This window comes from Onychomys torridus, chromosome 7 (genome assembly GCF_903995425.1).
Source record: "Onychomys torridus chromosome 7, mOncTor1.1, whole genome shotgun sequence".
Classification (NCBI taxonomy): Eukaryota; Metazoa; Chordata; class Mammalia; order Rodentia; family Cricetidae; genus Onychomys; species Onychomys torridus.
This window is the reverse complement of record NC_050449.1, coordinates 25,794,356-25,811,328: the sequence shown is the minus strand read 5'-3', so window position 1 is coordinate 25,811,328 and position 16,973 is coordinate 25,794,356. Positions and strand designations below refer to the sequence as shown.

At 46.2% G+C, this 16,973-nt stretch overlaps 1 protein-coding gene across 1 annotated transcript in view; it reads left to right on the top strand.

The window, feature by feature from the left end:
- The first annotated feature begins 16,376 nt into the window (after positions 1-16,376).
- The window catches only part of St14 (ST14 transmembrane serine protease matriptase), a 45,156-nt gene continuing 44,559 nt past the window's right edge, over positions 16,377-16,973 (top strand). Inside the window, exon 1 of the mRNA XM_036193067.1 lies at positions 16,377-16,704. Coding sequence (XP_036048960.1) covers positions 16,624-16,704 — 81 coding nt within the window. The 5' untranslated portion in view covers positions 16,377-16,623. The remainder of the gene's footprint in view (positions 16,705-16,973) is intronic.

The window sequence follows — 16,973 nt, the reverse complement described above, 5'->3', positions numbered from 1 at the left end:
CCTCAGTTTTTATCTGCTGCCCCGTTCTGTCCTAGGATGTGACTTTCCTTCTTGGCGGTCTTGACACGTGACTACTAGTTAGCGATTTTGTATGGTGTTCCACTGTTGGAGTGTGTCTGTTTTTCTTGTAAAAGCTTCCTGGGGTTACATTTTCACTTTAATTTCTTTGTTTGGGATCAAACCCAAGACCTTGTATATACTAAACAAATGCAGCTCTCGGAACTTGAGACCAAAAAAAAAACCATATTGTCCACAGGACTCATCAGGGTTGATGGTGACCTTGATCAGCTGGGTGGCCTGGTGGTGTCATATTTATCTACTTTAAAGTTACTTTTCCCTCCCCCACAATGTTGTTTTGGGAAGATACTGTTACATGTAGCCCATACTTAGAGTGGAGAGGACGTGCTCCTGTTATGGCTTGAAAAGGGACAAGGAGTTCGAGACCAGGTCTTGTGTATGGAGCTCAGGCTGACCTCAGATTTGTTACACAGATGTTTAACTCTGTTGCCTCCACCTCCCAAGTACTAGAATTATAGGCATGTTCCACCACTCCAGGTTTGTATAGATCTGAAGATCAACCTTGAACTTTATGCTTGGTTAGTGAGAACTCTGTCAAGTTTGGATCCTAAAAGTCTCATTTGTCAGGCTTGATCTCTAGCATGTGATACCGGTGAGACCTGGGAGGAGGAAGGTAGATCATTGGGGAAATGCCTTCGGGAGATACACCCTTGCCTTCCCACCATGCTGCTTCCTGGCCTCTAGGCGGTGAGCAGACCTCCTCTGCTGCGTGCTTCCCAATGTGATGGGCTGTCTCGCCACAAGGCCAAGTGAGCATGGACTAAAACAACAAAATAGTTCTTCCTCCGTAGAAGCTGTCCAGTTGGTATTTTGTCAGAGTGATATGCTGACTGGGCACTTTCTATTTTTTAACTTGAGTTTTTGACACCTTGAAATAGAGCAATTGGAGAGCTTGGTTCTAAGGTCAGGTTGTTGCAATGCTGTACTTAGTGATGATCAAAACTGAAAGAACATTCTAGGTGGTGGTAGTATTTCCACGGGTATCATGTATGTCAGAACGTAGACACACACATTTTATTGTGTATGAGTAATTCTGTAATATATTACTTGCTTTTCTGTCGCTGTGATGAGTGCCCAGCTTTGGTTCACAGTTCCAGAAGTGATGGCATCCATTGTGGGGAAGGAAGTCAGGAAGTAGAGTGAACAGACATGGAGTCCGGCTGTGAAACCTCAAACTCAGCCAGGCGTGGTGGTCCATGCCTTTAGTTCTGGCACCTGAGAGGCAGGGGCAGGTGCATCTCTGGGAATTCAAGGCCAGCCAGAGCTACACAGTGAGACTCCATATCAAAAACAAACCCCAGAGTTTGACCCCACTGACATACTTCCTCCAGCAAGGAAGTTTCCATAATATTCCATAACATCCTAAAGTTCCGGGAACATCCCTACACAGCACCACTAGCTGGGAGCCAAATGTTCAAACACTATGAGACTCTGAGTCCCGTAGGGGACGTTTCATATTTAAACTGCAACACTCAATAAAGCTGGCTTCCTGTTTTCAAGGTAAACAAGTGCTGGTGATAGAAAGCATTCATGAAAACGTGGGTCCCGTCACTGGCACCACCACATAAGTGAGACACGCCTGTATTCTCAGCACTGGGTGGAGGAGACAGGAAGGTCAGAAGTTTAAGGCCCTCCTTGGCTGTGTAGGGGGCTTGAGGCCAGCCTGGGCTAGAGACCCTGTCTCAAAACAAAAACAAGATACTTCACAAAGACAGACTAGAAAGGGAGGATGGAGAGATGGGTTAGTGGCTAACATCACAAACTGCTCCTGCACAGCATCCAGGTTCAGTTCCCAGCATCTACATTGAGCAGTTTACAACTGTTTCTTAATTACAGCCTGGGTGATCCAACGTTTCTAGCATCTGTAAGCACTCAAATGCACACGTTGCACATACACAGATTAAAAATATTATTATATTGGTGAAATTATTAAGGCCACTCCACGTAGTTAAAAGGGAGGTTTATTTTGTGGGGTAACTTACAAGTGAAGGGATAGTTTATAGGGCCTAGGAAAGGTGTAGCGCAGTCCTGCGGTGTTCTCTAGAGAACTCTGCTTGGTCTACCTCCAGCGTCCAGGGTGTAGGAACCAAGAGAGCCCCCACATGTGGATCTCAGGTCTTCAGTGTCCTCCCTCAGCCCCGCATTGTAGGTGTGACCGTTACCGAAGCCTCAGTGAGGGTTGGAACTTCCAGGTCAAAGCTGGAATGGCTACCCACTACAATATTATGTTTTTAAAGGCTTGAAATTGCAAACAACTCACGCCATTCCCAAATCCTCTCTGCTTCCTGCTTGTGGATCAAGGTGTGTGCTCTCAGCCATTTCTGCCACCATGCTTTGCTTTGGCATCTGAAAGCAAAAATCCAATTCCTTCTCTAAGTGCTTCCTTCTCTAAGTTGCCTTGGTCATGGTGTTTCATCACAGCAATAGAAAAGTTAGCTGAACACCTGGAAACTCAAGCACCTTGAACACTTTACCACCAGGTGACCCTGTAGAGTGTTTTCTTGGTCAAGTCCAGTCTATTTAAAAAATATAGTGAAGCCAGGTATGGTGGTGGCACACACCTTCAATCCTAGCCCTCGGGAAGCAGATCTGGTCCCCGAGTTGGAGGCCAGCCTGATCTACATAGTGAGTTCCAGGCTAGCCAGGACTGCTAGTGAGAACCTGTTTCAGTGTGTGTGTGTGTGTGTGTGTGTGTGTGTGTGTGTGTGTGTGTGTGTGTGTGTTTGTGTGTGTGTGTTTAAAAACAGTGAAGCTGCACTCTATAGTGTGGACCTGTTCGTCCCAGCTGTTTGGAACATTAAAGCAGAGCAGAAGACTTAAATGAGCCCAGGAGTTGGAGGTCATCATGAGCGACTTAATGAGATCCAATCACAATGATAATAAAGATTCTACCCTTGTTTGTTGTTTGTTTGTTTGTTTGTTTTGTGCTGTTCTCAGAGTCTCGTTATGTAGCTCTAGCTGGCCTGGAACTTACTATGTAGACCAGACTGGCTTGAAACCCACCAAGATCTGTGTGTCTCTACTTCTGAGTGCTTGGGGTCAGAGATGGGGCCATCACACCCTGGGACACTTAATTTTTAAGCCTTATTAGTGATGTTAACCTTATTAGTTATACCTTCAGGTCCAACGTACATTTTCATACACACAACAGTATGGTACTCTGCTATCCATGAGGAGTAAGTTCCAAGACCCCCAGTGGCTTCCTGAAACCACAGAGTGCTAACACTTTTCAAAAAATGCTTCCTACCCACACATACCTGCTGCTGTGGCTTGGATCTTTGTATCTCTCTAAGGCCATGTGTCCCTGAGGTTGGCAGTACTGGGAAGTGATGGAATCCTCAAGAGTGAGGTCTACTGTCCCTGGCGCTTGAACTGGCTTGTGGAAACCCAATACCCATGCTGGGTTGTCTTCCCCAACCTTGATGCAGGGGGAGGAGCTTGGTCCTGCCTCAACTTGATGTGCTATGCTTTGTTGACACCCATGGGAGGCCTGCTCTTTTCTGAATGGAGACAGAGAAGGAATGGATTGGTGAGGGATAGATGGGAGGTGGAGGGAAGGAACAGGAGGAGGGAGGGGAAACTGTAGTTGTTACGTAAAATAATGAAAAAAATTTAATTTAAAAAACAAAAGTCAGCCGGGCGGTGGTGGCGCACCCCTGTAATCCCAGCACTCAGGAGGCAGAGGCAGGCGGATCTCTGTGAGTTCGAGGCCAGCCTGGTCTACAAAGCGAGTTCCAGGACAGCCTCCAAAGCTACAGAGAAACCCTGTCTCGGAAAAAACAAACAAACAAACAAACAAACAAAACAACAACAAAAAGTCTAGTGAAAAGTCCTTAGGTCACTAGGGGCTGCCCCTGAAGGAGATTGTGGGGCTTGGCTTCCTTGTTTTTCTCTCTCTGGCTTGTGGTTGAGCAATTTTGCCTTTTTTTCAATTTGCTGCCTTTTTTTTTCTTATAAATTGATATCGAGATATTTATCACAGTACTAGAAAGCTGCCTAACACTTATAAAAAAGCTCAATTTATACCAAACAGTGGTGGCACATGCCTTTAATCCTAGCTCTTAGGAGACAGAGGCAGGTGGATCTCCATGAGTTCATGAGAGTTCCAAGACAGCAATGACAGTTACAAACTCTATCTTGAGAAACTTTAAAAGGGGGGAAAGGGCTCAATTTATTAGTTATGTACAGTAAGAGATTGATTGATAAGAATGGAATAGTTTTAACTAGTATAATTAGTTACACTAGTTTCTCTCAGTACTGGGCTCAACCTTTCTCTTGAGATGATGAGACGTCATGCAATGCCTGAGTGGTCAGATGACATGCGGTAAATGGTGTGGGCACCATGACAGTGGGTAAGGGTTCCTTTAACATAAGCACTGTGATACAATGGCGATTGCCCTGAGTAACTCAATGGGAAAGTGGTATACACAGTGTTAGTATGTGGGCAGTTGGATGATTCATGGGCTGGGAATGTAGCCAGGTTGGTAGAGTGCTTGCCTAGTCTGTAGGAAGTCCTGGATTCACTTCCCAGCACCACATAAACTAGGTGTGGTGGTGTGCATCTGTCATTACAGCCCCTGAGTAGCAGAGGACAGTCTGCTCGTTCTCAGTTACAGAGCAGATTTGCGGCCAGGCGAGGCTATCTGAAACCATGCATGAGTAAATAAAAGTTGAAAACAAATCAGATGATTCATATCCTAGGTGGGATGAAGTAGAAAGACTACTGCTCAAAATGGTGTACAATTTTAAATGATTTTTTTTTGTTTATGTAAGTTTTCATTTTGTATTTTCAAATCGCAGTTGACCAAGGATAACTAAAATGTCAGAAAGGGAAACTGAGGATAGGGTGGGGGTGCTGTCAAGAAAGCTGCAGGGTCTTCATGGTTTAAAAAGTATTGGGGGGCTAAAGAGATGGCTCAGCAGCTAAGAACATTAGTTACTCTTCCAGAGGACCTGGGTTCTATTCCTGGCACCCACTTGGTAGCTTAAAACTGTCACTCCAGTCCCAGGGTATCCAACATGCCCTTCTGTTTGGGGGATTTATTAAAGCAACTCCATGTAGTTAAAAAGAAGGTTTACTTTGGGGGATAACTTACACCTAGTAAAGGGGTTGATTACAGGATCTGGGAGAGGTCAGGTGCAGTCCAGCTGGGTTCTCTGGAGAACTCAGCTCCGTCTACCATCCAGCATCCAGGATTACCAGAAACAATTGGGCACATCCAGACCTCAGGTCTTGGCCCTGCCTAGGGGCCAGTCATAGCTAGGCCTGACAGTTACCAGAAGCCTCACTGGGGGTAGTACTTCCAGGTCAAAGCTGGAACACCTACCCACTACACTTCTATCCTCTACAGGGCTTCAGACATACATGTATACAGACAAAACACCTGTGTGTGTATACATATATACATATATGTGTGTGTGTATGTGTGTGTGTATTTTTTTTTGGGGGGGGTTCAAGACAGGGTTTCTCTGTAGCTTTGGAGGCTGTCCTGGAACTCGCTTTGTAGACCAGGCTGGCCTCGAACTCACAGAGATCTGCCTGCCTCTGCCTCCTGAGTGCTGGGATTACAGGTGTGCACCACCACCACCCGGCTTGTATAGATATTTGATAAATAAAATTGTAAAAAATTACTTGGCCATGGTTTATTTGGTCGTTTGGTTGGTTTTTGGTTTTTGGTTTTTCAAGACAGGGTTTCTCTGTGTAACAGTCCTGGCTGTCCTGGGACTCATTTTGTAGATCAGGCTGGCCTCGAACTCACAGAGATCTGCTTGCCTCCTGAGTGCAAGAATTAAAGGCATACGCCACCACTGTCTGGCTTGGCCATGTTTTTATCAAATGATAAGCATTCCCACCTAGGCACTGATTGAAGCATGTGAGCAAATGACTCAGTGGACTTTGATTTTAATAAAGCCTACGTGGCACTGTGGACCAGGCAGTAGGCTACATCATAGCTACATATACTGCATGGTAGGAAGAATGAGCCTAGATATACTGATGCAGTAGACAGGGCAGGAGAAATCAGAGAAGGGTAACGTGGACTCGCCCGGGGTGAGATGCATTTCTAGACAGGCTCTGAGAACAGATCCCAAGTGAGCATTGCAACTATGTTCACAGTCTCTGCTGGGACAATGCTCCAGATGAAACAGCTTCAAAAGAGGAAGGCCTTGTTTGCTCCATGGTTTCAGAGCTGCTAGCCCAGTGGTTCTCAACCTTCCTAATGCTGGGACCCTTTAACACAGCTCCTCATAGTGTGGTGACCCCCAACCATAAAGCTATTTTGTTGCTTCTTTGTAACTATAATTTTGCTACTGTAGTATCTGGTATGTGGGAAACTTGTTTTGACCCACAGGTTGAGAACTTTTTCTAGCCCGTGGTTGTTTGGCCATTGTGGGTCTATAGCAGTACATCAAGGTAAGAGTGTGTGATGGAGGAAGCCTGTTCACTGGAAAGTGAAGGAGAGAGAGAACAGGGCTGGAGTTCCAGTATTCCAGTATTCAAGGGTGTGCCTCAATGGCCTGACTTCTACTATGCCCCACCACCCAAAGGTCCCACCCTCCTTATAGCACCACAAGATGAAATCACACCTCAGCACAGGGGCCTTTGGGGACATTTGCAATCCAAGCCATGGATCAGTGCGTGTGCATTTGTATAACTTTGGACTCAACTCCAGCTTTTAAATTGCTGTGTTCTATTGGGAGAATTTGCACCAACTGAGTCCTAACTAGACAGAGTTCTTGGCTTACATATATAGGCCACAGACCCAGGGAGACATACCCAGGAGAGATTTTCAAGAGGTCTCAGGTGCTCAGGGAATCTGATTTCCAAGAGTCAAGGAGGAAACACCTGGTTTTGTGGGCTACAATGGCATCCTGGCTGGTGTCCAGATTCTGGACTCTGATGGATTGTGGTAGGAGCAGTTCAGTGTGATGGATCTTGCTCCTGGCTGTTTCTTCCCCTCTTGCCTCTCTGGCTCTCCAAGACACTGTGTGACTCCCCTAGAATCATTTGATTGCCCACAGCTGTGAAAAGTGAAGAGTCAGTACAGGGAGGGATGACTTACACTAAAGACTCCTGCAAACACCATATGGAAAGCTAATACTGTAGAAGCTTCCTAAAATACATACGTGTGTGTGTGTGTGTGTGTGTGTGTGTGTGTGTGTGTGTGTGTGTGTGTGTGTGTGTGTGTGTGTGTGTGTGTGTGTGTGTGTGTATTTTTTGTTCCTTTTTTGTTTTTTGCTTTGTTTTGTTTTTGGATTTTGGTTTTTTTGAGACAGGTTTTCTTTGTGTAACTTTGGTGCCTGTCCTGGATCTCATGCTGTAGACCAGGCTGCCCTCGAACTCACAGAGATCCCCCTGGCTCTGCGTGTGCCACCTCCACTCAGCTGTGTGTGTGTGTGTGTGTGTGTGTGTGTGTGTTTTAAGAGTTACCCTTTAACAGGAAAACAGCCTTTTCTAGATACCATAGGCTATCAAATGAAAGACACAGCCTGCCAGTTGTGGTGACACACACCTTTAATCACAATACTCGAGAGGCAGAGGCAGGTAGATCTCTTTATTAGTTTGAAGCCAGCTCTGGTCTACATAGGAGCTCCAGGCCAACCAAGGCTACTTAGTGGGACCCTGTCTCAGAAATAAAGGTATAGGTTACATGTTTTCCAATTATTAGCCAGTGGGGTTCTTTAGACCTCCCAAACATTATAGGCTATTGCCATTCTCTTGTTTACCTTCCAGAACGTAATGGTAAAGACCCTATTTTTGAAGGTACCACATACTTAAGTCATAGGACATTGAGAAATTAAGCTGGTACTGACCTAGAAGTTTCATCCCTATTGGCTAGCTTTCACAGGTGTTATGTATGCTACTGGAGGAGAAAAGTAATCAATAGTCTTACCCAGATGTGAATCTTAGGAGCTGCAAAAATGGCCAACCTGGCATACACCCACTGGCGCAGTAGTGGCATGATTGTTAAGGAAGTAACCAACCACTTTTCTATTTGGATTTAGGACGCACTCCACACAATGAAACTCATACGTGGCACCATTAACAGGGTAGATCATGGGCTCTAGGAGAGAACTACAACTACTGATTGCTAAATGGACATAGTATTAAACCAACTCCTATGGCTTATTGCCACACCCATAGATCAGTGCATCTCCCAACCCTCCTTCCTTGGAGAAGCTTCTTTTGCAGTAGATGGTAATTAACATGGAAACACACAACTGGTCATCATTGCCAGCACAGGAGACTTCAGGTGCTCAGCTCTAAATGGGGCATCTGTATCATACACACAAAGACACCCCTCCTCAAGACTGGGATCATGGTAGGAGAGTGGCTGTAAAGATTATAGGAGCCAGAGGCAGTGGGTGACTGTAGCCAAGAGTGTTTCCTGGACACAACAGGGCAGTTGCACATACGAATTCACAACCGTTGTGACAAGCACGCACAAGACCTCACTATCAAGCCAGATGAAATCTGAGAATGGAGGAGAAAGGTCATGAAGTCCCACCCACAGCTGAGGAGTTAGTTGGCAGTTGATAACTACTGGGAGAATGGAAGTCGGTTCTCTTCAGGTATCTAGCCTGAGAGTCTGCCCCTGCTCAGTAGATGGCCCTGCACCCATGTACACATTGGCAGCACTAAGTGGACTTAGTGAGTTAGAAAAACAAACACATGAAACTGGGGATGGGGAGTTTGGGGGAGGGGAAATACAGAAGCAATTGGAGGGATGGTAATGAGGGATGGACTTGACCGAAGCACATTCTATGCATTTAAGAAATTCTCAAAAAAAAAAAAAAAAAAAAAAGAAAAAAGAAAAAGAAAAAAGAAAAAGAAAAAATTCTTACCAGGAAAAAAATTTCTGCCCTTCCCCTTTTCTTTGCTCACATAATGCTCTGTGGTTTGTCAATTGGTGTGTGGGCAACACTCCACTAAGTTCTCAGACCACTCCTGGAAGAAATACCTGTCACTTTTATTTTAAAAAACTAGGGTTGGCCAGGTGGTGGTGGCACACGGCTTTACTCCCAGCAAATCTCTGAGTTTGAGGCCAGCCTGGTCTATAGAGTAAATCCCTGGACAGCTGGGGTTACATAGAAAAACTCTGTCTTGAAAAACCAAAAAAATAAAACAAAAACAAACACAGAGTTAAGGGTTCTGGACAGATGGCTCAGCAATTAAGGATACTTCCTACTCTTGCAGAGGACCTGGGTTCAGTTCCCAGCACCCACAGAAGGGCTCACAACCGTTGGTAACTCCAATTCCAGAGGATCTGATGCCACCTTCTGCCCTCTGTGGTCACCAGGCATGCAACGGTGCACATGCATGCATGGCAGGTAAAACACTTAAAAGGTTTTAAAAACCTAATAAACAAACAAACAAACAAACAAATAAATAAATAAATAAAAGACTAAGGTTAAAAACTGAAGTGGGAGCTGGAACTGTACTTACCCAGCATGCATGAGACCTCAGGTTCAGTCCTCAGTATGGCTAGAGCACCAGTGAAAGGCCATAGGAGGGGTCTCTGAGTGGAGAAAAGAATCTAGGTGCAGATAGAACAAGTTAATACCGTGTGGTCCTCAACTGTACATGAAAGTCTCAACTGAAGCATAAAGGGCACTTTATTTCTTCTAAAGGTTCCAGCATGAGTGGCCCTAGGTTTGGCTTCCAGCATCAATTAAAAATACTACTAATAAAAATAATTTAAAAAGACAAAAAAACAAACAAAGAACGCTACCTTTCTAACTGAAAAGCCAAGAAACAATAACCAAGGGACCAAGGCACATACCCTGTGCCCAGATTAAGACCTTCACATTTCCCTCTAAGTGACATCAGGATGTATTAGAGAAATGGCTGGTGGGCAGCGGGAGCAATGTACGCGGTGAAGTGCGAGAAAGGTGTGTTTGTAAAGATGCCTGGGATTGAGTCAAAGGACTCAGCAGCTGAAAGCGACTCCCACTGGTCAAAGAGAGCGCACTTTAAACATACAAATGCCCTAGGATGTCCGTGAACCAAGTTTAAGTCCCCAGCATCCTGTCCTATAAAAGCAACAGATTGTGCTGGGAGTGTAGCTCAGTGGTGCAGCGTTTGCCAGTGCATAGGAAGCACTGGCTTCAACAACTGTGAAATAAAATCCAGCAAAACAAAACCAACTAGTCTGCAATAGATTGGATATAAAGAGGCCCTCACAAGCTGCGTGTTAAAGGCTGGCTCTCTGTTGGTGTAGTTGAGAGGTAGTGGAAATCTTAGGAGGTGGGAAACCATTCAGTCTCTGGGGACATGTCCTTGAGAAGGATTGTACCTCTCTCTCTCTCTCTCTCCCCCTCCCTCCCTCGCCCTGAAGTGAGCAGTTCTAGTCCACTACATGCTTCCCCTGTGCTATCACATGTCACTACAGGCCCCAAAAGAATGCAGACAACTGACCACATACTGAAACAGTTCTTCTTTGTATGTCAATTATGTTGGGTATTTTGTTACAGTGCCAGAAAGCCACTAAATACCCTTGGGAGATACCAAGGAATCAACCTTTTAAACCAGCTCAATGAAGGAAGAGATGAGCAGAAGTTTCCTTACTACCTCCCTGCTTTGCTGTGTGTGTGTGTGTGTGTGTGTGTGTGTGTGTGTGTGTGTGTACATGAATATGTGCGCATATGTGCATGTGCAAACACTAATATTACCATGGGTTGACTAAGCAGATGTTGTGAAGACTTACTTTCTAAGTATTCCAACAAGTCAGTAAACAGGAATGATGGGTTCAATATTACTGTTTCCACTCCCTAATGAATTAAAGCATGGAGCATACACTAGGAGACAAGAGGCAACCAGATAGGAATCCCATACTAAAATACAAAACAAAGCAAAAACAAAACAAAACAAAACACTCCTTGTAGGAGGCTGGAGAGATGGCTCAGTTGTTGAGAGCACTGTCTGCTCTTCTAGAGGACCTGGGTTCAATTCTCAGCACCTACATGGCAACTCACACCTGTCTGTAACTCCAGTTCTAGGGCTTCTGGTACCCTCACACAGACATACATGCAGGCAAAACACCAATAAGCATAAAATAAAAATAAATTATTAACAATAATAAAAATACTCCCTGTGAAATCAATTCTCTGCAAAAAAGGAAGCAAACCTTTTATCCTGAAAGCTGGCCCCTTGGGTAAGGGTGCTTGCAGCCAAGCTTCATGGCCTGAATTTGATCCCTCGAACCTACAGGGTGGGAGGAGAGAACAAATTTCAGTAGGTTGTCCTCTATCCTTAACACTTGTGCCACTGAGGCAGAGCATGTGCACACATACAAAAGTGAACAAACAAATGTGTAAGAACAGAGAGTAAGCCTTTGTCTGGTGGGTTTCTGGACAGGATGGTTTCTAGGGAAAACCAAGGTCCCTGGGAGCCCAGCGAATAGACTATAGAATGAAAGGAGCAAAATACAGCTGCAGGAGAGTCTGCGCAGAAAGCAATGGGGACCTCAGTAAACACGTCGTAAAGGGGAAGTTAAAAACAAATCAAGATGGAGTAGAGCCAGATGTGGTGGTGCACACCTGTAATCCCAGCACATGGGAGATGAGGGTAGGAGGGTAATGAATTTGAGGACAGCCTGCCTAAAATTAATAATAAAAAAACAGTAGTAAGACCCTGTCTTAAAAAAAAGCCAAAAGTAGACGTTAACATGAAGAGATTCAGGTCCAGATTACCAAACTAAGTAAAGTCAAAGAAATAACCAGAGAAATTGGCACAGCAATTTCTCATAGTGGTGAGAGAAGAGACTGCTTTGGGGACAGGTGCGTGATTTGAGGTGAAGCTGATGAAATTCTGGAGGCTGCCAGGCATGGTGGCACATGTCTTTAATCCAAACATGCAGGAGAGGAAGGCATGTAGGTCTCTGTGAGTTCCAGGCCAGCCTGGGCTACATAGTGAGACTATGTCAAACAAACAAACAAATAAACTAACACGCTAACTCTACAGGTAGAACCCAATCGTATTCTAAAAAAGAAAAATGAAAGTTTTGGGGTGTCAACATGCCACAGGTAGGAAAATTCCACACCTAGGATGGGCTACACATGAACTAAAAATGGTGTATAAGATTACACTCAGCTACACATATGAGGTATGTATGAAAAGTAAAAGAATTTTGTGGTTAGAGTTTGGGTCCTGCTCTAAAGATAGGATTGCGTATATGCAAATATTCTCACATCCCAGAAAATTCTGAACCCGAATATTTCAGATGAGGGAGAGAGATGACCTGTCTTTTCTTACCTAGCTGTCCATCACAGGAGTGTTGCCTTATAGTCAGCCAGTGGGGTGTAGACAATATTCAACTTATACTGCATTCTCACTATATTTATTGCTGAGAAGTTAGATGATAACAGAAAACTGGAAAGCATTTATTGACATTTTTCCATATTTACTTTTTATGGCTCACTGTGTGTGCTGTGGAGACAGGTGCTAATCCCTGCCTTTGGGAGTTCTGTGTTTTGCGAGGTGAGTGACTGGATGCACTCTGTCTTTGACTGTGATCCTGATTGATTGGACTTGGGATGGGGAATGTGGCTCTGTTGGTGGAATGCTTGCCTACAATGCAAGGAAGTCTGAGTTTGAATCCCAGCCTCACAAAGGAAACACACGGATTAGCGTGGAGCCAAGTGTATAAAGCAACGCCTCCCAGGAGGAATGTAGAGCTCACAGAGGAGATGGTAGAAGGAAGAAAGAGCAGGTGGATTGCAAGCATATTTTGGAAGTAGAACTTCCAAATCAGGCTGGTGATTGGTGCATTTGTTGTTTGTGGATGGGTGGGTGGGATTCTAGAACCACCTGGCTGAATAGATGGAACCATTTCCTGAGATGGACAGTCCAAAGCCATAGACAGACATGAGACAGTGCTCAGAATTGCTGTAAGTGAGTGGCTCAGCCTGTCTCGGGTTTCTAGAGCTTTCTCTTTCAGCTCATAGAACTACATAGGTGCCTTACCCCTAGAAGGTACTCATGTTGCTATTTGAACACAATGCATTCATTACAAATTTTGAGGAAGAGAGATGGCAGCCCAAATCCTTCCTAGGGATCACTGTGTGAGATCAAGATATTGAGTACACTCTGTGCATGACGGAAGTTGTTTAGCCCTATGCTAATTAAGTTCAATCCATTTGGTTTAATCCTCATAAAATTACAATATGCTTTTGTTTCTAAACTGTAAGTGAAAAAACTCAAAAACAGCCCGAGCAAGGGCTTAATATACTGATATTTAGCTTCCTGGACTGTTATCACTCATTCTGTTTTGCAACAGCATTTGAGAGTCCTTATGTATAGCAGGAAGATATATATAAAATAAGGTGTGCAGCAATTTCAGGAAGAAGAGCTTGGTTGTGCCTGGGGAAAATGTCACAGATCTGATGTGCCAGGTGAACTTGGGTCTCACCACGAGTAGGCAAAGTGGTTATGGTGAGCAAGGGGGAATGCTGAAGACAAATGGAGTGGTTTGTCACAGCCAGGGGTCAGGAAAGGAACAGACAGAGTTAGCGTGGGGACAGAGTTACCATTGGTGCTTAAAAAGTGCATTCATACCACACAAAGCAACTTCCACAGGTAAGAGTGATAACAAGTTGACCCTTCTTAGAGGAGACATAAAGACATGACTGAAGGGTCCTCATTCTGAGTTATCTGTTCATTTTATATCTCTCCTATACCTTTTACTGCTTCAGGTTTTTCCTCTTTCTTGAAGGAGCATCCCTCCTGGTCCTATTGTCTTAACCAGTAACAGAGTCTTGGTGACTCTAAGCTTGAGCTCGATCTCCATGCCTTGGTTCTATCTTCCTATATCATCACCAGCTTAAGCAGGTGGTTCAGCCAGAGTCAGGCCCACATATGTCCACCAAGTGACTTGCCCTGAAGACATGGATAAGTTGGAGAAACCCTTGGAGGGTCCTAGGAATGTGAACTGAACTTTCCCAGCAGGCACCGTGCTCAGAAATCCGGGGAGAGATGTTATAGTAGCCTTGGAGTAAGCCAATCCAGGATATGGAGGGACGTGGTAGCACACATAATAAAGGCTGGCTAAATGGTTGTGAGTTATAGTGAGGGGTGACAGGGTCTGCACGTTCGTGTGTGTGTGTGTGTGTGTGTGTGTGTGTGTGTGTGTGTGTGTGTGGTGTGGTGTGGTGTGTAATGTTGGGTATCCAATGCATTAACACTCATATGATAGCTACTGTATCACTGAGCTACACCCGTGTTTGGGGTTTTAGACTGGCTGTTCTTGGGGTTCTTCATTGACAATTTAGAGACAAAAATACTTAACATGTATATTTTTATTTTATTTTATTTGTTGAGATGGGGTCTCCCTATGTAACCTGGCTGGCTTGGAACTCACTGTGTAGACAAGGCTGGCCCTGTGTGCCACCACACCCAGCTTATATATACTTTATAAGGATTAAACCAAACAGATTTAAGATGTTAGCATAAAGTTTGCTCTGTCCTGTTGGAGGTCATGGAGATGTCATAGATATGCACATGGGGGTGCATAACACAGGAAGATGACTCTTCCTCTGGATTTGCAATTTGTGCCATTGCCTTACATTCAGGTGGCCATGGGGGTGCCTTTCACAGAGAAGATGCACATTTAGCTCTCTGAGATAAAGGATGAAACTCTAGGAACATGGGAGAGAATGTGAGTCATTCCTTTCACAACAGAGTAGCAGGTTCAGTACAGTGACTACCTTTGAGTCTTTGCTGCCTCCCATCTGGCTGACTTTCAGTCATTCACTAATTAAAGGGTGTTGTGCCCGTCGTAATCCAAAGCAGGGAGTTAGTTTTCCATATCTTCCATTTGGCTTCAGAATGCTTTGTAGGCAGTAGGACAGCAGATTTGTTTTCCTGTGCATTAAATTGACATACGCACACTTGGAGGATTTGGGCCAGTAAGACAGAGTTGCAGACAGACCCAGTTCTGGCTCATAGGGAAAGAAGAGTCTCATGGTGGAACTTGTCTGTCCATCAAGATAGGACAGGCTGAGCCGTCATGGTGGTGCATGCCTTTAATCCTAGTGCTCAGGAGGCAGAGGCAGGCGGATCTCTGTGAGTTCAAGGCCAGCCTGGTCTACAGAGCGAGTTCCAGGACAATCAGGGCTACACAGAGAAACCCTGTCTCAGGGAAAAAAAGAAAAGAAAAGAAAGATAGGATAGACAGGTCTATGTCAGTAGACACAACCACCAGCTCTCATTGGTGTGATGTCACACTTATATCCAGACTACATCAGCAGGGGACTCTGCTCATTGCAGCTGCTGAGGGACACAGATTCACGCAGATTATATAATTTTAAGAAGATGGGTGAGTTCTGGGTGGAAACTTGAGATTGTTGATTTCAAAGCAGGGGTTTCAGTTTTGTTCACTCTCCTTTCCCAAAGCGTAGGGAAGTGTCCAGCGCATACTGCAAGCGCAGCAGTTTCGGTTCACAACGCAAGACCACAGAGTACCAGTGGAGAAATACTCAGGCAGTGGCTAAAGTAGAGCAAGCATGGCTGATGTCTATTCTGGGAAGGCAGGTTTTCTTATCAGAGGTGAATTGTCAAGAAGAAAGTAGGGGCCTGGAGGCTGACTCAGCCAATAAGAGATCTTTCTGCCAAGCCTAACCTCCCATCCCTAGAACCCACACGGTGGCAGGAGACATCCGAGTCCGTCTTGCAAGTTGTTCTCTAACACACAAACGTAACAACAACTACTACAGATCATTAAACGGAGTGTAGAAAAAAAGGGAGGAGGTTGACGAGCGAATGTTGGGATCCTTGGAGTCTAGAGGTCTGAAAGGATTACGAAAATACAGGAAAGGCGCTTTTCAAGAGGGATCTACAGTCAGTATGTGATGCCGCAAACAGTTGGAGGATGACTCTGAGGACCTACTATCATTTCCCTGGGCACAGGCCACTGTCAGGGCCTCCCACAGCGAAGAGGCTGCCTCTGTCCCCAGGAGGAGGAAGGGCCTTGCGTCCCTGGAACATGGCACACAGGGAAGGCCGGGTCTTGCAGCAGCTGGCTCCGGTTTTGGAGGGATACAGGCATCTCTGGGAAGATAATGGATTGTAGGGAAAGATCCAGGGGAGAGAGATGAAAATTGCGTAAGGGGATGGTGGAGAGATGGTCAGTAACAAAGGGCGGCGAGGAAGGGCTGGGCTCCAGGAAAAAGAGCCACCTGTGAGAAAGAGGAAATCGCCAGAACTTCAGGCTGTTCCTTTTCGGGGTTCTGGCCGGAGGGGAGGAGCTTCCTGGGGGCCATGGCGGAAGGCGGGGCCCGCCGCAACAGGTGTACGGGGCGCGGATGCTGGCTGGCTGGCGGGGCGGGCCGATCGGAGAGGCCACACCCTGAAACTACCTGCGCGGGGAGGAAGGATGAGAACGGGAGCCTCCGCCGCCGCCGGCTGGGCGCGCTGGGCCTGCCCCGGAACTCGGCCCGTACCACCCTTGGCGCCCCGCATCCCTCGTGTCCCCAGCGCCCGGCGGGCCATGGTAGTCGGCTACCCGCAGAGACCACGCGTGTGAGACTGGTGATCGGGCCGCCGAGACCATGGGGAACAATCGGGGCCGCAAGGCCGGAGGGGGCTCGAAGGACTTCGGCGCGGGACTCAAGTACAGCTCCCGGATAGAGGTGGGCAAGGGCCGGGGACCCGGGGCCGGGCGTCCACAGTTCGGATCCTCGCGCACCCGCACCAGCGCGCGGCTCTCGGTTTCGCCCGAGCTCCGCTCTACAGCCCGTAGGTGGCCCGGGCTTGGGCGCACAGGTGGAATTTCCTGTTCGGTGGGTGCCTGGCCGCTGGTAGCAGGGCGGGGCTGGCCGGACCTCGGCCCCAGATCAGCCTTGCGCGGGCCACCGAGGAGGCGGGAAGCCCCAGGGCCCGGAGGCATCGGGGCGCTCCT